This window comes from Bos indicus x Bos taurus, chromosome 12, assembly GCF_003369695.1.
Source record: "Bos indicus x Bos taurus breed Angus x Brahman F1 hybrid chromosome 12, Bos_hybrid_MaternalHap_v2.0, whole genome shotgun sequence".
Classification (NCBI taxonomy): Eukaryota; Metazoa; Chordata; class Mammalia; order Artiodactyla; family Bovidae; genus Bos; species Bos indicus x Bos taurus.
This window is the reverse complement of record NC_040087.1, coordinates 84706674-84729117: the sequence shown is the minus strand read 5'-3', so window position 1 is coordinate 84729117 and position 22444 is coordinate 84706674. Positions and strand designations below refer to the sequence as shown.

Here is a 22444-nt window from a genome sequence, read left to right as displayed (position 1 = left end):
TACAAAAGTCTGTATTTGGGATTGACGCTTTTTCTATAATAAAATGTTATCATTTGTGAAAAAAAAAATGAATTAGCATCCTCTCAAAACAATTCACACCTCACTTCAGCACACGTGCTGTCACCAAAGGGACAAAGCTGTAACTTCTCAACATCCCAGGTGGGCGGCAAATGTGGAAACACTTCCCTTTGCTTCTCTTCAAGGCCTTGCTAACAGACACAGGGGGCAGGTTTCCTAGTTCTGCAAATCACGGAGCAACATGTGAAAGGCATGGTCCCTGTGGCCTGGGACACCGACTCCAGGAAGAAGGCCCATCAGGGGCTGATCCTGGACTGTAAGTTTAGGAGTAGACCAGCTGGCGGGGTGCAGGACAGGGAAGGGGCACAGTTCAGCTATTCTTTGCTGAACACGTTTGCTAAGGGTCTACATGTGAGGAATCCACTGTTCTGCGTGAGTCTAGACATCTGGAATGTTCTCTTTAGTTCCTGGAGCTTGGTTGAAAGGAATGCTGACAGGCTGGAGAGCAGTCAAGGAAGGACGGGAGATTTCTGCGGGCACAGACACTGAGTCATAAAAAGAAATGTTTGCATTCCTGGTGTCAGGTCTCCCACTTGCGAGATGTCTATGGGGCATGTGGCCACGGTTTCCCCTTGTGGGTGAGGGGTGCTTATGGAGCAGAACCACTGACTCGAGGAACAATCAACGGGGACCTCCTGGGAGGCAGGCTTCATTCCAACTGAGAACTTTCTAGAAGTAGGAGAGTTTGGATGTTTCACCAGTGCGGGGCGGTGAGAGTGATTCCAGGGAGCCTAGGAGAGGATGTGGCCGGGATCCTGCAGCGGGTGTTTGGCTGGGTGGGTTGGGGGGGGCCTCAGTGAAACCATCTATAGCTTTGTTCAGATAACACGATTCCCCAGTGCCTGGCTCTCTGTGTACCAAGTAATGCAGCTGGGCTCCCGCACCCACTCCGAGCCAGGACCCCAAAGGGACAGCTGTGTCTGGGGTCACTGAGTCGTTTTCCAGGGTGTGTGGACACACAGGCAGGTACTGCCAACTCCTGCCCACCATTCATTACTGGAAGCACGCTCATTTCCCTCCATATACAGCTAAAATGTTTAAGCTCTTTTAGCTACTCAATGGCTCCCATGATGCTTTGCTGGGTCAAATGTAGGTGAAATGGTTTGAACTGCTGACTCAGACAAGCTGTAAACTGCAGTGCAGACGGGCAATGCCATGAACAGCAGAACACAGGTGTTCTTTGCGTGGTATCCAGTGAGTGATCAGCAGATCATATATCGATGATGAGGGCTGAGAGGGTAACTTTACGTGTCCTTAGACTGTCTCATAGCCACCAGAGAAAAACCTTTCTGCCTGCTTGTCTTTTTTTTTCCATGCAAGATCTGTAAGTTTCTTCCACAAAAGATCAGCGATGAAAAGAGAGACATTTTTTAATTTCCCAAGGACGAGCAAAAATTGTCATTGAGCATGTGCTGACAGTTTCTAAATGTACAGACAATGGAGCTGGAGCACCCAGATCGCACACAGCCCTTCCCCGAACCTACGGGGCCGAGCGGCGGCCCACCCCGACTCACCTGGGGGTCCTGGGAATCCCTCTCGACCTGGATCTCCCGGGAGACCCTTGAGCCCTGGAGCTCCGTCGGCTCCTGAAAATCCTGGGATTCCTCTGAGGCCTTTGGCACCTAAATGACCCAGAGAGACCAGGACAGACATCAGAGCCGTGAGGAGACCCCAGCAGGAGAGGGACAGAGGGGGTCAAGGCCCGCCCCCGACCCCACATGGTCTCTTAGGAAACAGGGAAGTGATGAGCCCAGGGAACGTCAGCCCAGAAACAGCACCCCTGGCAGCTGACAGGGCTAAGTGTGGGTCTACACTAGCACCTGAGTGTGGGTCTACACCAGCGACTGAGGGTCGGTCTACACCAGCAGTTGAGGGTCGGTCTACACCAGCAAAAGAGGGTCGGTCTATACCAGCAGTTGAGGGTTGGTCTACACCAGCAATAGAGGGCGATCTACACCATCAACTGTGGGTCAGTCTACACCAGCAGCTGAGGGTGGGTCTACACCAGCAGCTGAGGGTGGGTCTACACCAGCAGCTGAGGGTGGGTCTACACCAGCAGCTGAGGGGCAGTCTACACAGGCAGCTGAGGGGCGATCTACACCGGCAGCTGAGGGTGGGTCTACACCGGCAGCTGAGGGGTGGTCTACACCGGCAGCTGAGGGTTGGTCTACACCGGCAGCTAAGGGTGGGTCTACACCGGCAGCTGAGGGGCGGTCTACACTGGCAGCTGAGGGTTGGTCTACACCAGCAGCTGAGGGGAGGTCTACACCAGCAGCTGAGGGTGGGTCTACACCGGCAGCTGAGGGGCGGTCTACACCGGCAGCTGAGGGTTGGTCTACACCGGCAGCTAAGGGTGGGTCTACACCGGCAGCTGAGGGGCGGTCTACACCGGCAGTTGAGGGTTGGTCTACACCAGCAGCTGAGGGTGGGTCTACACCGGCAGCTGAGGGGAGGTCTACACCGGCAGCTGAGGGTGGGTTCCGGCAGCTGAGGGGCGGTCTACACCGGCAGCTGAGGGTTGGTCTATACCGGCAGCTGAGGGGTGGTCTACACCGGCAGCTGAGGGTGGGTCTACACCAGCAGCTGAGGGGTGGTCTACACTGGCAGTTGAGGGTCGGTCTACACCAGCAAAAGAGAGTCGGTCTATACCAGCAGTTGAGGGTCGGTCTACACCAGCAATAGAGGGTCGATCTACACCATCAACTGTGGGTCGGTCTATACCAGCAGCTGAGGGTGGGTCTACACCGGCAGCTGAGGGTGGGTCTACACCGGCGGCTGAGGGGCGGTCTACACCTGAGGGTGGGTCTACACCGGCAGCTGAGGGTTGGTCTACACCGGCAGCTGAGGGTGGGTTTACACCGGCAGCTGAGGGTGGGTCTACACCGGCGGCTGAGGGGCGGTCTACACCTGAGGGTTGGTCTACACCGGCAGCTGAGGGTTGGTCTACACCAGCAGCTAAGGGGTGGTCTACACCAGCAAAAGAGGGTCGGTCTACACTGGCAGCTGAGGGGCTGTCTACACCGGCAGCTGAGGGTGGGTCTACACCGGCAGCTGAGGGTGGGTCTACACCGGCAGCTGAGGGGCTGTCTACACTGGCAGCTGAGGGTTGGTCTACACCAGCAGCTAAGGGGTGGTCTACACCAGCAAAAGAGGGTCGGTCTACACCGGCAGCTGAGGGTGGGTCTACACCGGCAGCTGAGGGGCTGTCTACACTGGCAGCTGAGGGTGGGTCTACACCGGCAGCTGAGGGGTGGTCTACACCAGCAAAAGAGGGTCGGTCTACACCAGCGGCTGAGGGTGGGTCTACACCGGCGGCTGAGGGTGGGTCTACACCAGCAGCTGAGGGGTGGTCTACACCGGCAGTTGAGGGTCGGTCTACACCAGCAAAAGAGGGTCGGTCTATACCAGCAGTTGAGGGTCAGTCTACACCAGCAATAGAGGGTCGATCTACACCATCAACTGTGGGTCGGTCTACACCAGCAGCTGAGGGTGGGTCTACACCAGCGGCTGAGGGTGGGTCTACACCAGCATCTGAGGGTTGATCTACACCAGCACCTGAGGGGTGGTCTACACCAGCAAAAGAGGGTTGGTCTACACCGGCAGCTGAGGGGTGGTCTTCACCGGCAGCTGAGGGTAGATCTACACCGGCAGCTGAGGGGCGGTCTACACCGGCAGCTGAGGGGCGGTCTACACCGGCAGCTGAGGGGCGGTCTACACCGGCATCTGAGGGTGGGTCTACACCGGCATCTGAGGGTCGATCTACACCGGCAGCTGAGGGGCGGTCTACACCAGAAACTGTTGGTCTACACTAGCAACTGAGCATCAGTCTACATTCAGCAACTGAGGGTCAGTGTAGACCAGCACTGGAACTTCGGTCTCCACCAGAAGCTGAGTGCTCTTCGCGCCCCTCTCTTCTCACCTGACGGGTGTACCTTCTGGGCTCTGCTTCCCCTGGACCCGCTGAACACTGTCTCTGAGCCCACCCCCCGGAGGGGTCGCCACTCTGGGGGCAGCAGCCTTGGTGCCTGTGTGGGGTCCACGGCAGACAGGCCTCTCCAGGGCTCAGGCAGGGAGGGTCATGGAGAGCCGTGTGGACGACAGGCTCAGGGTTCAACTAGCTTCCTGCAGCGATGAGCGCAAGCCAGCCCCCCGCAGAAGCAGCCAGCGTGCGGCACGGTACCCAGAACCCGGGCCGTCTGGGCAGGGGGGCCACCAGGGCCAGAGAAGGTGGGGACGCTGCGAGCAGGGCGGGAAGGGCTTTCCCGTTACCTGGGGGGCCGGGGAGACCCGGCTGGCCTGGGGATCCTTTGGGTCCTCCAACACAACCTGCCAAGAGAGAAGAGGGCCGTTTTAACCACTGTCCACACCCAGCCTCACGGCGTCAGACGTTGCTAAGGTCAAGAGCATCGGCCGTGAAAACCTGCTTCCACTTAACGATCAGTGTGATCTGATGATTCAATTAATCTTGATGCTGATACAACTTTAATTTCACTGTGTAATGCAATCGTAATGTTAATATAAAATGCAAATGAAGGCAGTCCCATTGGAGGCTAACGGGGGCCATGCTGGTGAGGGGGGTACCCCTCATCAGGGCAAGTCAGCCTCGTTCATCTGGGCCCCCCATCCACATCAGCCAGTATGGATGCCTTTCTCTGTCTGGAAATTTCGCCGGGGATGGAGGAAGACTTTGAAATTTGCTCTGTGACTTTGATTGTGTTCAGAACCGGCCACGACTCGCTGCTGGGTTGTGTAGACGAAACCTGGAGGTGGCCGCCTCTGGCTGCGGACACCACGCAGGGGTGTTTTATCAGACCAGGCACCTGTGCAGGGGCAGCGGTTCTTTGAGAGGCCTTTTGTCCGTCAGCCTGGGATCCGGCAGGGCTCCTACCTTGGCCCCATCTGATGGCCAGAGAGGAGCTGTGGGCTCCTCTGCCACAGGAGCGGTCCGAGGTGCACACACGGCCAGCCCAGGTCATCAAAAGAAAGGACCCTGGACGTCTTCAGGGGGCTGGGCCTCCAGCCTGCAGAGCCGCACCCCCAGGGCCTTCCTGCAGCTGCGAGACTGGCCTGACCCCTGGAAGCTCCGGGGGTGCTGTTCCCGCTCTGCACCCTGGCCCGAGTGCCTGACCCACCCGCACACCCCGTGGTGGGGCCCACAGGTCCTGATGCTCTTCTCCAACCCTAGCCTGCATCTTGGGAGGCAGCCCCAGACCTCGGCTCCCACAGGCGAGCCGATGCCGCCCCGATGTCCAGATGGCCTGTCAGCCTCTTCAGCTCTGAAAACCTCACCCTCCGCGCTCTGCTCTTCAGATCCTGAGCAGGCGCCCCCTGGACTCATCCCTCTGCCTGGCTCCCCTCCTCAGCTTCTAGGCCCCCCGGCTGGAGACTTCACCTGTCTGGTGGCAGCCGAGTCCACTTCTGGACTGCCCCCGCCCCTCCACGGAGCCAGGGTCACCGGGCCTCCTGTCTATATCCATCGGCCCTGCTCTCTCAAGCACTCATTCATGGCTGGACCAAAGTCTTCTCACATGTAGACCTGATCCTCACCCTATTTAACGGGTCAATAATGCACAGCTGTCCTTCACACATATACAGACTCACGTTCTGGGTGAGAAAGCACTTATTTATCCGTTGAGTCTTACCGACCCTGTGAACAGAGGCTTCGTACTGTAGGGGCAACTTGGTGACAGGTGGTCATCCCCGGCCCTGCCCTGGGTTCTAAGGCGAGTCCGCACATGTTTCTACCCTGTCGGTGGCTCCGTGCCCCCGGCGGGACCCCCGGCCGTTCTCCCTGAGCACAAACTCTATAAACAGTTTCTAGGGGTCCTGTCGGGACAGTACCTGGCTGGATGGTCTCCTGTCCGTCTGCTCCGATGGGTCTTTTCACACCCGAGTCACAATCTGGGAGAGAGACGTAGCGACAGGGTGAGGCGATTGTGCAACAGTGGAGAGTATCTGTGTGTGCACGCGCGTGCATGTGGGTGCGTGGTGGTGGGAAGGCTGGGGTGGGCGGGGCACTGGAGGCCCGTCTCTGAACTTCAGTGCTCAGCCGCTGTGCGTCCAGCACGGGTGTGGCCGGCACTGGGTCTGGAAGACCCCGTGGCCGGTGGCGCACGTGTGTGCTGAGAACCGATGCAGCAGCAAGCACCTCATGTGACCCCCCCCACCCCCCGCCCACACACGCTGGAGAAGAGCAGCAGGGGCAGAAGCACAGTGTCTCACGACTGTGCAAGAGGCGAGCCTGGGCCCTCGTACCGATCTGTCCTGGAGAGCCGGGGAGGCCGGGAGGCCCTGGGAAGCCTGGTGGTCCGGGCAATCCAGCATCGCCGGGGAAGCCGCGCTCGCCTTTGGGGCCTGGCAGGCCCAGTCCTGGGGGGCCCCTCTCCCCTGGAAGGCCCTTCGTGCCGGGGGCTCCTGGGTGGCCTGTGTCCCCTCTGGGGCCTTTGATGCCATCGCCCTGTGAGAAATGCAGAGCATTTCTTACAACACATGGAAGCACCAAAGACAGCCATCTTGCCAGGCTCGCTGCCTCGATGCCCAAATTCTGCGTTATGGACGTGGGGCAGAAGACAGCAGGGATGAACAGGACCCCAGTCATGGTCTGGCCAGGTCACAGAAATAAAGGACAGATGTCACAACAGCCATGAACAAGACTCTAGAGGATGGGAATCTGAGTACTTTTCTTTTCCAAGCTCTGCTTGGACCTTCATTCTCAGGAGGAATTTCTTTGAGAGAGCACTTAGGCAGATATCTGGCTAAACAGGGCAGGAACACGTTAGTTTATCTTTAGGACTTAGCACCTGTTACTGGTCTCCTATTCCCAAGGGGCAGTGCAGTGGTAAACGGGAGGAAGTCTTTGGATGAGAAAGAGCAGCGAGCTTGTTAGGATAACGAGAGATGGTGGGACCAGGAGAGCGGAAGCGGGAGGCAGAGAGCTCCCCCATGTCCAGTTCACTCCGCTCCTCGGGCTGGGATGAGCTTGGAGCGGGGAGGAGGACTCTGGTGTCCGCGGCCACCCACCCCTCGCTGTCTGCCCTCCGTCTTCCCGCAGAAACGAGGCTGGGGGCTCTGCCTCTATCACACACACTCTCTTGCAACACGGGTGTGCGTGTGTTGCAAAAGCGAAGTTGTGTGTTTTACAAGCAATCCTGGAAAAAGTGTTCCCCCCTCCATCTAGGAATCTTCAGCTGGCAGAGGGGGTGGGTCTCTCATGATACATTATGGCAGGAGGAATGTTTATTTCTGCTTTTTCTTTCAAATGTTCACTCTGGGCTTGGCTCCAACCCTAATCACTGTTTCCTTAAAAACTATGATTCCTGCTCATCAAAAGAGGACAGGTTGAGCTGGGAGGATGTCGTGCTGGTGAGTACCTCTGACGCTCAGGTGTGTGAGAACGTGGCTGACGAGGGTGAGGGCTGAGCCCCCTCTCCGCTCCCCGCACCCCCCGAGGTACTCACGGGAGGGCCTGGGAGTCCGTGGAACCCATCGAGCCCGGGTGGTCCTGGGATGCCGTCGCTACCTTTCAGCCCTGGCGCGCCTGGGACGCCTGGCTGGCCCCGCTCACCTGGGGGAGGAGCACGGTGTGAGTCTACCCTTCCAGGGCGAGCGGAGGGCGAACGGCCTTAGACCTGCGGCCCACAGAGACTCACCTTTGGTGGTGATGGTCCTGGAGTCTCCCTTCATTCCTTTGGGCCCGGGGGGACCGACGTTACCAGGGGCTCCCTATGGAAACAGACACACAGTTCCTTCTTTCTCCAGCCTGGTCGGGGCCTCCGAGAAGACAACGATTCCTGCTCATTCCTGGCATCAAGCCCAGAGCCAGATACTTCTGTCCGGACTGCCCCGTGCCACGGCCACCAACCACCAATGGCCACGGGGCACTTGAATGGGGCCGGTGGAACTCAGATGCTGACTGTAAAATTTTAAGTAGCTAAAACTTAAGGGACGTAGTCACACATGGCTGGATGCAGAAAGTAAGAACCTTGCCGCTCAGCGTGTGGTCTGCAGGTGGGCAGCCCCAGCCTCCGCGGGAGCTTGTCAGGAAGGCAGACTCTCAGAGCCCAGCCCAGGGACGCAGAAACGCCGTCCGCAAACTCTTTAACTTTGGAGAAGCGATCCTCTACCACGACTTCAAGGCTGCTAACTCAACTATGATTTTGTAGAATCTGGACAAATAGTAAGCCGCCAGGTATGAACGATGGATGTTTGTGATCGTTCAGTATTGAGCAATAAGAGTATTTATTCTATAGCTTGTCTTCCTGACCGAAATCAAGGTGGGAAAAAAAAAATCATACTTTACAGACAACTTGAGTGGGGGACATTCACATTTTAAGCTGTAAAATCTAGTTTAGGTCTTTCAGTGAGCAGAAACGAGCAGATGAAGGTTTCAGGATGCATTAAAAAAATTATTAGTTGGTTTCAGCACACCAGAACTCTTAGCTGTGGCACGTGGGATCTAGTTCCCTGACCAGGGATGGAACCTTGGCCCCCTGCACTGGGACTGCAGAGTCTCAGCTACTTGACCACCAGGGAAGTGCCAGGATGCATTTTAATGTGCACGATATGCTAGTTTGGGGCAACTCTTGGTTGCTGGTATTTGCAAGAATATGGGAGCTTTAAGTGTTGGTTTAATTAAATGGAATGTTTCAAATGAAATGTTCTTTTCTCCTTAAAAAGCCCACAGATACTTGATTTATCGATTTTGTTCTTTGCAGGAAAGGGTGACATTCTCTCTGTATTTAGAACAAAGTCTTCCACTTTTGCAGGGCGTGACTAGGAGGTGTTGGGCAAGTGGATGGACACATGGGTTCATTTACTAACCGACTTCCATATTTGAGGCGTTCTTGCAGATCCTATCAGTATAGTTATTAAACCACAAAAAAACCTGTCTGAGGCTTTCCTGCCACAGATACATAAGCATACAATCAAACGCAAGCTGTGGCTCAGTGGTAAAGAATCCGCCTGCTGATGCAGGAGATGCGGCTTCATGCCCTGGGTGGGGAAGATCCCCTGGAGAAGGGAATGGCAACCCATTCCAGTACTCTTGCCTGGAGAATCCCATGGACAGAGGAGCTTGGTGGGCTACAGTCCACGGGGTTGCAAAAAGCCGAACGCGAGTTAGTGACTGAACAACAACAAAACACAAAGCCTGAGCCGTGTGCACGCAGGCGCTGTGGGTGTGTGTGCAACGCGGCTGCGCAGAGCACACGCTCCTGGAGGGTCTAGACGCTCCATGAGCGTAAAATGCTCCATCACTATACAAAGACTCGAACGTCCCTCCCATTCGGCCATTACTCAGTGCGGACTCGCACCACGCACGCTTTTTCTGAATTCTTGAGCAACTTCTACGCGCTTAGCCAGGATTCGGAGATGACGCCATTTTTAAACTAGCAGGAAATGGAGCACCTAATGTGTCCAGTTGGATGAAAGCATTTGTTTTCTGGGAAGTCCCAGAAAGGGAGCAGAGAGGGGCTTTAGACCTCATTTTCACCCGCAAAGCTCCCTCAGCGCGAAGCAGTTTGAGCAATGACCCTCTGCACCCGCAGCTTGGGGGGCTGCGCGCCGCCTGCGTCTCGACAGCGTGGCCGGGGGTCCTGAGCAAACATTCCTCTACTGCTGAATATGCAAAATGCTAGACTTCGCACTGTATAAATGTCCCGCAGTTCTCTTTTTAAGTAAAATAATAATAATAATAGTTTCTTTGTCTCCCCCTGAAATTTGCTTTGAAATCACGAGTTCAAACCTGCCACAAAGAAAGACCTACTCTGGACCATCTTTTCTTAGGGTGTGAAATGAGGCCCACTTAGCTGGAATCCACAGGCAGAGAATTCCACACATTCATCCAAAGTACATTCATGATTTACTTGGATGTCTCAGTTTTTATGGAGTGAAGGGAGCCTTCATAAAACACTAAATCTGAAGTACAGACGGGTTTCTTTGTTTGAGATATAACTCTCATAAGATTATTTTAAAGCATACAATTCAGGGTGGGTTTCTTTTCTTTTTTTTTTTTAGTATTTTCACAAAGTTCTGCAACTATCACTTTTATCTAATTCGAGACCATTTTCATCACCCCAAGAAGAATCAGTCACTCCCATTCTCCATCCTTCCAACCCCTGGCAGCCACCAACCTACTTTCTGTCTGGAGAGCCCTGCTCTGGACACTTCATAGGAATGGTATCGTATGATACCTGTTCTACGGTGTCTGTCTTAATGCACGTAGCGTGGTGTCTCTGAGGGCGCCCCACTGTGGCACGTGTCAGCACTTCACTCCTCTGGATGCATGAATGGACGTCGCATCTGGTGGGGATGCTACGTCTGGACTGTCCGTTTAGCACTTCTGGGCACTGGGGCCGGTGCGCGAACGCCGCAGTGAACGCTAAAGTGCAGGTTTCTGTGTGGACACGTGCTGTCGGCCTCCTGGGTCTGTACTTAGGAGGGGACTTTCCGGGTCACGCGACACCTCTATGTTTGACCTTTTGAGGAAGCATCACGCTGTTTTCCACAACGGCTGCCCCACTTCACGTTCCCACCAGGAAAAGGTTTAAGTGTCTCCGGGAACATGCAGCTTTTTTTGAATGGCGCCCTGGGTGCATAAGTGCTGCTGGTCTAACGTGTATGATTCAGTAAATGAAAGCTGGGCGGGGGGACGTGGGGTCAGGTGTCAAGGTCGTCCCGTCGGTTTCCTGGTAGAACTGGTCTCTCACCTTGAACCCGGCGAACCCGGGGACGCCGTGCTGGCCGGGGTCTCCTTGGCTGCCTTTACTGCCAGGCTGCCCGTTGGCACCTGCAAAGCCCTTGGGTCCTGGCAGCCCTGGCGGACCCCTGATGAACTGATCTGCACATTTACAGTCGCCGGCGTCACCTGCAATGTGGGGGAGACGGGGTGCCGTGCTGTTTATCCGCGACACGCAGTACAACCCTGCTGTGGCTCTGCAGGGGGCAGGAGGGCACGGCAGGCAGGGGCTGGGCTGGGAGGACCGCACTGGGAGGACGGGCCCACTCTGGTCCTCTCATCCCTGGGCTGGGGGTCTTATTGTCATCTCAGAACCAGCGGAGGGTGGGCTGTCGCACGAGGGCCAAGCGGCGCCCTGCCCCTCACCCCCAGCCAGCCTCACCTTTCCATCCTTTCTGTCCACGAGCCCCTGGGAACCCGGAGGAGCCAGGGAAGCCCCCACTTCCTTTTTCTCCTTTCAGGCCGAACAGAAAACCTGAGGGAAGACCCACAAAAACGGTATGTCAGCTCAGCCCGGGGCCCGCCGTCTGCTTCCTGCGAGGGAAGGTTTACAGCCGTGTCTCCCAACAGACACCGAACCCCCTGCCCCTGCCCAGCTCCAGCCCAAACGCTCTCAGAAAGACACGGAGACTTCCTTTCTGTGGCCACTGCTTCCAGGGCTGGAAAGACATGCGAACACCTGTGATTTCAGTTTTCCCATTAAAGTCTTGGAATAGACATCTTTACTTTTCAGAAAAGCTGAGTCCAAAGAAGAGTTTCGATTGTTTTTAACCATGTATTTTACTTAGGCGTTGAAGACTTGGGGTCACCATGACCTCGGGTTCCCAGAGAGACAAAAACCCAGAGCAAAACCAAGCCACGAAAGGCGTGAAGGGGAGCCCCTGCTCTGCCCCGCCTGGAATGGCTGCACCTAGACACGCCCCTCCCTGCAGGCCCCAGGGGCTTCCGCTCCGGGTGCACACACGTGCACACACGCACACGTGTAACCGTGAGGATACCCTGTGATCCATCCCCTGCCCAGCTTCCCCCCTCACTAGGGTGGGGACCCTTCAGGTGTCCGGCTCGTCTGCAGGGCTCTGACCGTTCCAAGCGAGGACATCTGAGCTACCGTGTTGAGAAATAGACGCTAAAGCCCAGAAACGCTCCGCGTCCCTCTCGAGCGGAGCGCCCTCTCGTGGTGGGAACGAGGTTGTACACTCCCGAGAAGCACCACGGCAGGTGCTGGCGCCCAGGGTCTGGCTCGAGGTCCCGCGTGGGTGGAGAGGGGCGAGGCCCCAGCGCAGGACCGTGCTGGCTGGGCTGGTGGGGGAGGGGGGCTGGAGAGGGGAGACCCTGAGTCCCGCTGAGGACTCAGGAAGCTGGAGATGCCCGTGAGACACGCAGCAGTGGCAAGGTGTCCAGTTAACCGCCGGGAGGAGTTTGCTGCTCAGCGTACAGGACTAGGCTCCAGCTGTGGCAGCAGAATCGAAATGCACGGACAGCCATGGCGAGTGCCAGCCCAACAGGCCGGCAGGACTTAGACAGCCGTGGTTGCTCGTCAGCTCTTACTGCTCACAAACACTGGGAGCTGGCCTGTCCTTCTCGAGGCTAAGCACCCTGTGACTCCACACAGACGACACTCTGCACGAGGCACCCCCCGCTCCACACTCTCTCCTGGCATTCTGCATTTCAGAGGGAAGGTCGGGGGCTGATAGCTTCAGGGACACTGGACCCGGTTCCTGAGTTGCCCGATGCCAGCTGTGGCCATTTTGAAACTTTGCAGAAAAAAAAAAGCAAGACCTTCAAGAGGCTATAAAACCTCTCCCTATTCTTGAGAAAGGGGGCACAGTTCTCAAGGCACTAGCCTGCTGTGTTTCCCCTTTGCCTGGCAAAAATAACAAGGCACTCTTTTCTATTTCCTCCAAACTGTCTCTGTGTTTCTATTTGGCATTGTGGACAGGGAGCCAAGATTCTGGCAACGGGGACGCAGTTGGGGACAGCTGGTACATCATGGTGTTAAACTCCTGTCACAGCAGGAGTCTGCTGGGTGGAGAGAAACCGGCAAGGAATTCCATCCTCCACGGGATGGTGGAGGGGAAGGAGGAGGGCCAGCGAAGGAGCCTCAGAAGGAAGGGGAGAGAGTGAGCCAGGGAGCAGTGTGTGGAGGGGGTGCCGGCCGGGGTGGTGGAGGGGAAGAAGGAGGGCCCAGCGAAGGAGCCTCAGAAGGAAGGGGAGAGAGCGAGCCAGGGAGCAGTGTGTGGAGGGGGTGCCGGCCGGGGTGGTGGAGGGGAAGAAGGAAGGCCCAGCGAAGGAGCCCCAGAAGGAAGGGGAGAGAGCGAGCCAGGGAGCAGTGTGTGGAGGGGGTGCCGGCCGGGGGCTCTGATGGAGCAAACGGTACCCAGCATAGGCTCCATGGGCACTGGGGGCCAGCTCAAGAGCGTGTCAGCCTGGTGGTGGACTGAGGGCTTTGTGCTATGTCTCCAAGTTCTCCTGGTGAGTTAGGAGAAGCTAGTATTACAGGGAGGTATTTAACCATGGATACTTCAGGGGTGCTGGCTTTTAAAATCTGAGACAAAGACACTGTGGGTGTTCTTGACACTGTTTGCAAGTCTAGCCAGAAAAGACACTTCGGGGCTCTCTGAAGGCGCACCTCCCTCCCTCCTTCCTACACTGCCTTTTCTCCATCTGATATATTAATTAAATTAATAATTGCAAGCGAGTCCTAAAGAACAGCAGTGAGCCCCTGTGATCTTTCCGACACGATTTTCCCGAAGTGGCCGTAAGAAGCCTGGCCGTATCCCGACTTATTCTAGAGCAGAGTGGAACTCTGCCAACAGTCATCCTGGTTAACCGAGCTGGAGCTGGGGGTAAGCAGACGCTCGTTCAGAAAGAAACTGTCTTCATGGTTCGCTTTTGCTGGAACCGCGAAAGACTAAAAATTCTGGTTTCCATCAGTAGCAACACAGAAAACCGGATGAAATGCAGATAACAGGAAAAGAATCCAATGATTTTGTTCCAGGGGAAAGACCGGAGAGCACTGTAGGACTCAAGATCATCAATGTTAAATTACGAATGTTCACAAAACTATTTTAAAAGGCCATTATGCTTGACTACTTTTTGTACAAGAGATTGCTTCTAAAAAGTGATTTGGGAACAATGTGTCTCATGGGGTAAAATGAATACTTCAAGGAGAACTTAAGTTGTGTGCTCTTAAATTTTTAAGTTGATAAATCTATCAGACACCATTTCATCTATTTTATAAATTCTTTTTTCAGTTAACCATATGGACCAGAGATTAGTTCACGTGTTTACAGATGACTTCTGAGTAAGTTGTAGATTTACTAAGTAAGATTTATGAAGCCAGATGGTATGCGTTTGTGTCTTTATCGAAATGGAATTTAGTTACAGGAAGGATGGCAAGGTTAGCCTTCAATCACCATCTTTTAAAGAGGCATATTTGTATGCTTTTATTTTTAATACATCATGTTCTGTTGCCAAAAAAGGGAAAAAGCAACAGACCATTGACTCAGGAAATGTAATGCTCAGAGAAACTTAGCCATTATCACAGATGGTACAGGACTAAACATTACTGTCAGGATAATAAAAAATATTAGTGATTACACTGCTCAAACCACTTGGCAAATTCCAGGGAAATATCTGTACTGAAATTTTTCAAAACAATATAAGAATCTGATTTTTGCAGTTAAAGGGAAATTGGGAACAGAGAGCCAGAGTAACTGAGAAGACAACTGGAGCCAGAGAAGTAACTGCTGCCTTCTCTCCTCAGAGGAGCAGGTACCAATGCGCTTCTCCCGCCTCTGAAAGTTTTTCTTCTCAAGAGACAGCAAAGACAGTGACAAAAGCCTCGTCTCTGAATCTCCCTTTTAGCTGGACCCACACACACTGCTGTGCTGTGTGCAGCCGCTCAACAGTGTCTGACTCTTTGGGACCCCAGGCCCGACAGCACTGGGGTCCAGACACCGTGCTTGTCCAGTCTGAGGACTCGGATCGTCCGTCTGGGCCCCCCAGGCTGCTGTGTCCCACCGAGGGTGCTACAGCCACTCCTGGCGTCAAGCGTTGCCGCCTGTTCAGCAGTGGCTCCGGCTCGAGGGCGCCCGGAAGGCAGAGCCTCAAGTCTGCCCCGCGGGGTCAGTCCAGGGCAGGGGTCGGTCACGGTGGGCCCTTCCCGTCTGCACCCCGGATGGTCAGCCCAGGGCAGGGGGCGGTCACAGCGGGCCCTTCCCGTCTGCACCCCGGATGGTCAGCCCAGGGCAGGGGGCGGTCACGGTGGGCCCTTCCCGTCTGCCCCGGATGGCCTGCCACCTCCTCGCCCACCACCCGCCGCCGCGTCCTCAGAATTATTTAGCAGAAAAACCCAAGTGAGAATGCGGCTGCGACCAGGCCCCTTTGTCCGGACCAGCATGCCCCGCCCTTGAGTTTCCCTCCACTTACCGTCTGGGCCGGGCGGTCCTGGGAGCCCGGGGGGACCGCGGAGCCCTGGCTGCCCATCAGTCCCTGGGGGGCCGGGGTACAGCGCGGGGAAACCCTGTTCTCCTGTGAAGCCTTTGGGTCCCATTTCACCCGGCAAGCCTCTCTTCTCATCTGAAAACCCAACAGTGAACACAGCCTTGTTAACCCCCGGGATTCAGCCATGGTGCTGCTGTGCCCCGAGACCACCCTGGACCCGTGGCTTACGGTCCAGCCAGCGACCTAGAGGGCGATGCCGCTGGATATTTCATCAGCACCGTTCCACTGTAAAAAGCCCCTCTGCCCGCCCCCAGAGGACAGCCGGAGAGCTGTTACAACGCTTGGACGGCTGCGCTCCTCCCAGCCAGCGACAGACAGAACCACGCGTGTTACCGTCAGCAGCACGTCTAGCTTAGTTAGGACACAGCAGCTCTGTGACCACATTGAAGGGACAGAGCGCCGGCGAGGGGCGGGGCTCGCGGGAGACCCGCGCGCACGTCTTAGCTTCGAGGCCACGGAAGCTCAGTACCTTCGTCTCCGATGGTTGTGCCGGGCCGGCCTGGCAGGCCGGGGTCTCCTGGTACCCCGCGGTCTCCTGGCTCCCCGGGGGCTCCTGGGGATCCCGGCTCACCTCTGACACCTGGAACCGAGACAGACACCCCACGATGAAAGGACCGCTGTCCAGGCCTCGGGGCAGATGTTCACACTCGTCGGAGGTATACGGACTGATGCCCTGTCCATCGCATGAGGCACGCAGGGTCCAAATGTTCCGTCTATGGCGGCCCTGCCTTCAGGGAGCTCATTCTTAATTAGATAAGGCTGATGTTGCAGTTTAGTCGCTCAGTCACATCTGACTCTGTGCAACCCATGGACTGCAGCCCGCCAGGCTCCTCTGTCCAGGGGATTCTCCAGGCAAGCATCCTGGAGTGGGTTGCCATTTCCTCCTCCAGGGGGTCTTCCCGACCCAGGGATGGAACCCATGTCTCCTGCATTGACAGGCAGATTCTTCATCACTAAGCCACCCAGGAAGCCCAAACAGGGTCGATACAAAATTCCTACAAATATTATAAAACGAGACAGGCCCAGAATACCAAAACCATATAGGGAGGTTTCAAAGGACGGGAGGGTTATTTGGGGGGAAAATTTGACTTTGAGGGACCACGGAGAATGAAAATAATAGTGGATAGTATTTCTGAGCTTGTGAGTGTGTGGGCTCAGTGCTACACGCTTGACCGACATTCGATTCCCGTAGAAGCGTGCGCCTGGATAGTATTACAGCCGCCGTGTCAGAGGGCAGAGGCGCCAGGCTTCAGAGAAGGTGACCTAACAGCTGGTGCAGGCAAGGGACAGTGGAGGAGGGTCAGGGAAGGACGTCCAGGGGGCAGGAGACGGCGGAGGAGGGGTCAGGGAAGGACGTCCAGGGGGCAGGGGACAGTGGAGGAGGGTCAGGGAAGGATGTCCAGGGGGCACGTCAGCCAGACGGAAGGCTCAGAGCGGGCGCACCCAGAGCTGGAGCAGAAACCAGGGAAGGTGCTGGGCAGCACCCACGGAGGCCTGGCGGGCACTAGGCTGGGCTTCCGCGGTGCTGCTGCGGGTGGCAGGGCGGGAGCCCACACGAGGTAGGCCTGAACGAAAGCCTTTCCTGGCGGAGGAAAGCAGGGGGCGCTCCGTGACACTCCTCTTATCCCACAGGGAGGGAGCGTTCACGAGACAGGTTCTCCGAGGTTAAGTGCTGAACAGCACTTCCCCTGTTTTGCTTAGAAAGGCTTTCCCCTGAGCTCACGGCTCTGAGCCCACAACAGACGACAAAGCCCGCGAGACGTGAGCGCGAAGAATGAGCGGCACAGACCTTTGGCCACGGAAGGATACGGGGAGTAGGCCGGGGGACCGGGGGGGCCTGGGTCGCCCCTTTCTCCCTGGAGAAGGAAGACAGGGAAACGAGAGAAGGTTAGCTGGCCTCTCGGAGCTCTGCACCCGAAGGCTGCTTCCAGATCCGAGAGGACGACGAGCCGGGCGGGGATGTCGCCCACGCTCCATGCCCGCGCTGGTCAGTCCAGCCTCCCGGCTGCCAGCCAGACACGCTGGCAGAGGATGGAGCGGGCGGGGTCCCTCTCACCCTGAGACCCTTGTCAGACACCAGGAGTGGCCAGGGGACCGCCTGCCTCCGGGCAGACTCCTCCGCGTCGATGACGCCATCGGATCGCCCGTGAGGGTGAGCCGGGGGTGTGTGCCCATGCCCGATCTAACACCATCCGGACGGTGAGACCCAGATTCCACGAGCCGCCTAGATGTCTCTGAGCCTCGCCTGCCCCAGAAGGCCTGGCTGCGAGCCCTCTGTCCTCATCAGCGGTTCCCTGCCTGGTGGGGTATGCCCCCTACCTTGCTGGGTCCCCTGACAACTGGAGCAGCTGTGGCCCGAGTCCTCAACACCCCCTGCCCGCCCATGGAATTATTCATGGGAACCAGGGGCCCCCAGCCTCTCGTTACTATGTCCGCCTCTCTCAGCCCCCTCCCCCCTTCTCCGATGAGGGTGGACAGGAGGTGATCAGACCACCACCCGGAGGAAGGAAGTGAAAGCTGCCCCCTGCCCCCCAGAGGAGACCTGAGCCCACCTTGGGTCCTGGCAATCCGTCAGGGCCTTGGTACCCGTCCAGTCCTCTGCTTCCCTGCAGGAAAGATGCTTGGTGCTTATTTATCTCTAAAATATAAAGGCATGACCAGTGTATTGTAGCTAACAAAATCAACTGTCCCTGGGATTCTCCAGGCAAGAACACTGGAGTCTGTAGCCTTTCCCTTTCTCCAGGGGATCTTCCCGACCCAGGGATCGAAACTGGGTTTCCTGCATTGCAGGCAGATTCTTCACCATCTGAACCACCAGGGGAGTCCAGTAAAATCAACAATAATTGGTTAAAATCACCTTCTACCCCCTTGGCATTCAATTTTCCCTGACTTTAGTTTCAAACGTGTCTTTTTAAAGTTGCTTTGCTTGAATCAGGATTCAATAAAAGTCAAACCATGGCGTTTGGCTGGGAGGTCTCAGCTTGTTTGCTTCTCCTCCTTTCTACCTTTTCAGTTCCCTTTCCTGTGGCTGTTGAGGAAACGGTCATCTGGGTGTGAACACCCCACGTGGTGGACTGGTCCACTCCATCCTCCTGGAGCTGGGCCCAGGGGCTCCTGGCCCCCGGCGGGCTCTGGATGGCTAGTGGCTGTTAGGTCTTGGGCCTCCATCCTCCTGGAGCTGGGCCCAGGGGCTCCTGGCCCCCGGCGGGCTCTGGACTCTTGTGGCTGTTAGGTCTTGGGCCTCCTTAGGCTCAGGTCCGCCTTTTGAGTTTCTTGGAGGGTCCTGAGTCCTTCCTGCTGAGTCACACACAGTAACTGCCCTGATGTTGGGACTTCAAGACTGACCAGTGGGGTAGAGTGTTGGCAACCTGATCCACTTATTAAAACCAGCTCCTAAGGTGGGTTCTGAAAATTTTTAGTTAATGCCAACTAGAAGCATGAAGCCTCTTCATTTAGAAGCTTTTGCTCTTGACTTAAAAAATCTCTAATTGTAATGATCGCATTTTAATTCCCTTGAATACTTATTGAAAGGTAAGGTTTACCCATATGGGCTGCATCGTATCTGGATAGGTATTTAAAGCTTAAAAAAAAAATCTAGAAATTTATTCCTTCTTGCAAAAGAATATATATACTAAGGCCCCCTAAAATCAGAATGCCAATGGGATAAAAATGTGCATTATTTGATTACCTTACAGGATATTTTGAAATCCAGGAGCATGCATGCTGAAAGTTACTTTGTTTAGAATGAACTAAGATTGGCTTAATTCGGTATTTTATGTTGGGCCTCTGGTTTAGACCGACTCTCTTTCATACTAAGTGAAGACTGGAAAGCGAAGGCAAACTTCTCTGATATTAAAAGTGACCACCTGCCTAGTGACTGCCCCATGACACGGGCCAGAGCCTGGATGGAGCCTGGAGCGACCGTGGAGTCGGTGACCAGGCATGCTGACCGAGCCGTGTCCAGCGAGACACAGCCAGCCGCTCAAATGATGCTGCCCGTGTGGACGTGGAACCCCCGAGGAGCGCTGGGTGGAAGACACGCGTGGAGAACAGTGCAGGGATGCTCCCTCTCCCTGGCTAAACTGCAGGCATGTGAGCACACGCCCTTCCTGTGGAGCCCTGGTCTGATGGGCACCGGCCCACGGGCCCAGGGGTCTGCGGCGGGCGGGGGGGCATGTACTCTGTGCCTGAGTGAAGACAGCGAAGGGTGAAAACAAAGGAATCGTCACTAAAAAGACCTATTTATGCGTCTTCTCTCTCGTAAGATCCAGCATTCAGGCAGCCCTACGCCTGATCCAGATTCAAAACGCATTTCTCACCGAATGTTTGCTTCCTACAAAGGGGACTGAAACTCCTTCTGCGGAACCCGGGATAAAGACAACAAACTGGGTCGTCCCTGACGCGAGCGATCACAGATGGAGACGCGGGCGGACTGTCGGCCACCACGCCGGCCCCTTCTTACAGCACGCTGGGGGTGACACAGGAAGGGTCAGACTGGAGGCCCCGGGGCTGCGGCCAGCGCGGGGGGAGGTGACCGGCGGCCTGGGGCGGGGGTACCCCATGCTGGCCTGCCAAACGACAGAACATGTGAGCGAGCCCCACGCCTCAGGGATGATCGGGGAGGCGTCATTTCTGTTCCTGCACACGTGGGGAAGTTTTAGGGGGGGCGTTTTTTTCTGGGAGGCCCCAGTCTTCACATGCGACCTCTGTAAGGGTGTCTCAGGCCTGGACTAGATCGCATTTCACGCCCCAGACTTACTTTCTGTCCCGGCAAGCCTTTCTCACTGTCGATGCCGGGGGCACCCTGGATTGAAGAGAAAACAGAAGCGGTGACAGCTGAGAACATGCAGCGACATTTCCTGGGCACTGTCACGGCACCTGCCTGGCTAAGTCAGTAAATCCTTGGCTATGACAATGCTGACGCCATCTAACGTCCTCTCCTTCCTGGAGGAGAGGCATCAATTTAGCGATGTTTTCACCTCATGCATCCTGGCTGTGACTTAAGAACCGTGGAGAAACCCATAAACACAGCACAGGCGAAACGTACAGCCAGAAGGTGCCCCGCACCCTCGTGCTCTCAGTCTTCGTTCTGATTTTTGGAGCTGACACTCGTCCTTGGGGTGGCTGTGGCCCGTCGCCCCAAGGTCACTGTCTTTTTCTCTAGCCCGTCTTTGCCCACCTTGCCAGCTCACTGGGGGGTGGACTGGGCCAGCTGACCGAGCTCGGGCCGGTGGAGGGCAGTGTGCCCTCGGGCCAGGAGCGACAGGGGCCAGAGCCTCGAGAGAAGACTCCCCCCCACCCCATCTGCCCCACCAGGGACGTTTTTCTTGGACTCTCGGGGCAGCAAGAAATTGACTTGGTTGGATATAGCCTCCATTTCTGTTACCATGGAGTCATTCGGGCTAATACAAGCAGAAACGCGTCTGAGTTCCGTTCATGTCCCTCCTCTGAAGCGGGGAGCACGGTCTCAAAACCCCCAGTTACTGGGTGGCAATGCTGTGTCGGTCAGTGCAGGCTCAGGGTCGCAGCCGACAGCCCACGGAGGGGCAGGACCCTGACAGTGAGCGTCAGGGATCGGGGTTGGGGGCAAACCTCTGTATTTTCAGGCCAGTGCTGCTGTGCACCGAGGGCTGGGGGCTCCAGGGGCACAGACTGACGTGACAGCAGGCCGCGAGGGCACGCTGCACAACGCTGGCAACAGAGCCAGGGCCTCAGAACAACCAGGTCGAGCAGGGCCTCTGGGGACAGCCAGTCAGTGTGCCGTAGATCCTGGCAACAGAGCCAGGGCCTCATAACAACCAGGCCGAGCAGGGCCTCTGGGGGACAGCCAGTCAGTGTACCGTAGATCCACAACACACGCTCGTGGGCATCAACTGTACCCCAACAAGCAAGGAAAGGAAAATAAAGTCAAAGCGCACGGCAGGTGCAGAAACTTTACCCGCGGTCCCGAGAAGCCCACGACGCCTTCTTCTCCCTTCAAGGAGACGCCCTAGGAGAGAACAGAGAGACCACGCTTCACGGTCTGCCTGCTGTGGGGGCTCATTCTTAGTGGCCCCCGCTGCGGCCAGCCTGCCTCTGTCTCTCCAGCTCCACGCAGGATGTGCTCCTAGGACGTCTGCAGTCGGCTGGGATGGTCATCACCGGGCATCGTCCCCTGGTAAGTGGCAACGGGGAGGACTGGGGACTCGGGGGCAGCGGGACCCAGATCAGGGAAGGCAGAGGGGTGACACGGCCGGGCCCTGGCCAGGAAGCCGCCACAAGCCCGCCCGGGCCTGCCCTCCACCGCACTGCTCTTCTGAGCGGTTTGGGCTCATTTATGAGCTTCAGAAGAGGGTGGTCAGCCGGTGCTGACTCTGCCGAAAGAAGACATCCTGACACTGTTTTCTGAAAAACTGAGAGAAACGATCACCCTTTCCTGCCACAGACGCGTGGACTGGAGACCAGAGCTGTGGGTTGGTACGCCCCGGACAGTCTAACATTGTGATGGGACCCCGGAGAACGCGGGAACCACGAGAAGAAGCATCTTTATTCCTTGACTTACTATTCTCCCTGGTTCTCCCTGGCTGCCTTTTTCACCCTGTGAAGATACGAAAGACAAGAAATGCTCATTAATTCACGAATAGTATTTAAAATGGATCAGGATTTATGACATAAGGTGCAGAGTATTTTATACAACTGCAAACAATGAATATAAACGGATTGTAACAAACAACTCCCTAAACCTCTTGGCTTCAAAATTCACATTTTCTTGGATTTTCACAATATCAACGAAATTGTGTGTTATTCTGATATGATCTCAAGACTGTCTCTTTTCTGCCTGTGAGTTTCCTGCAGGGCCCACAGTGGCAGGGCAGGTGCCTGGGGGACAGCCCCAGTGATAACAGAGGGGCTGTCATTTGATAATGAAACAGCGAAAGATCATTCAGGTGAAAGAGGATAAGGCAGTGGAGTGGGGGGAATCCTCTGAGGACAAGGCTCATCAGGAGCGAGTTAAGGTCCTGAGCGAGAGTGGCTTTGGAAAGCAACGTCAGTTTTATTTCTTTCAAAATAATTTTCTGTCTTCGTTTTTGGCTGTGTGGGGTCTCCACTGCTGCATGGGTTTCTCTCTAGCTGCGGCGTGTGGGG

At 56.0% G+C, this 22444-nt stretch overlaps 1 protein-coding gene across 1 annotated transcript in view; it reads right to left on the bottom strand.

Annotated features, from left to right (window-relative positions):
• The window catches only part of COL4A2 (collagen type IV alpha 2 chain), a 160376-nt gene that overhangs the window by 20690 nt on the left and 117242 nt on the right, over positions 1 to 22444 (bottom strand). Inside the window, exons 14-28 of the mRNA XM_027557962.1 lie at positions 21861 to 21896; positions 21258 to 21308; positions 20079 to 20123; positions 17872 to 17925; positions 17109 to 17175; positions 15789 to 15899; positions 15245 to 15394; positions 11196 to 11288; positions 10785 to 10942; positions 7728 to 7800; positions 7536 to 7642; positions 6334 to 6535; positions 5920 to 5979; positions 4348 to 4404; positions 1593 to 1700 (exon numbers count right to left, since the gene is read on the bottom strand). Of these exons, the coding sequence (XP_027413763.1) occupies positions 1593 to 1700; positions 4348 to 4404; positions 5920 to 5979; positions 6334 to 6535; positions 7536 to 7642; positions 7728 to 7800; positions 10785 to 10942; positions 11196 to 11288; positions 15245 to 15394; positions 15789 to 15899; positions 17109 to 17175; positions 17872 to 17925; positions 20079 to 20123; positions 21258 to 21308; positions 21861 to 21896 (1372 nt within the window). The remainder of the gene's footprint in view (positions 1 to 1592; positions 1701 to 4347; positions 4405 to 5919; positions 5980 to 6333; positions 6536 to 7535; positions 7643 to 7727; positions 7801 to 10784; positions 10943 to 11195; positions 11289 to 15244; positions 15395 to 15788; positions 15900 to 17108; positions 17176 to 17871; positions 17926 to 20078; positions 20124 to 21257; positions 21309 to 21860; positions 21897 to 22444) is intronic.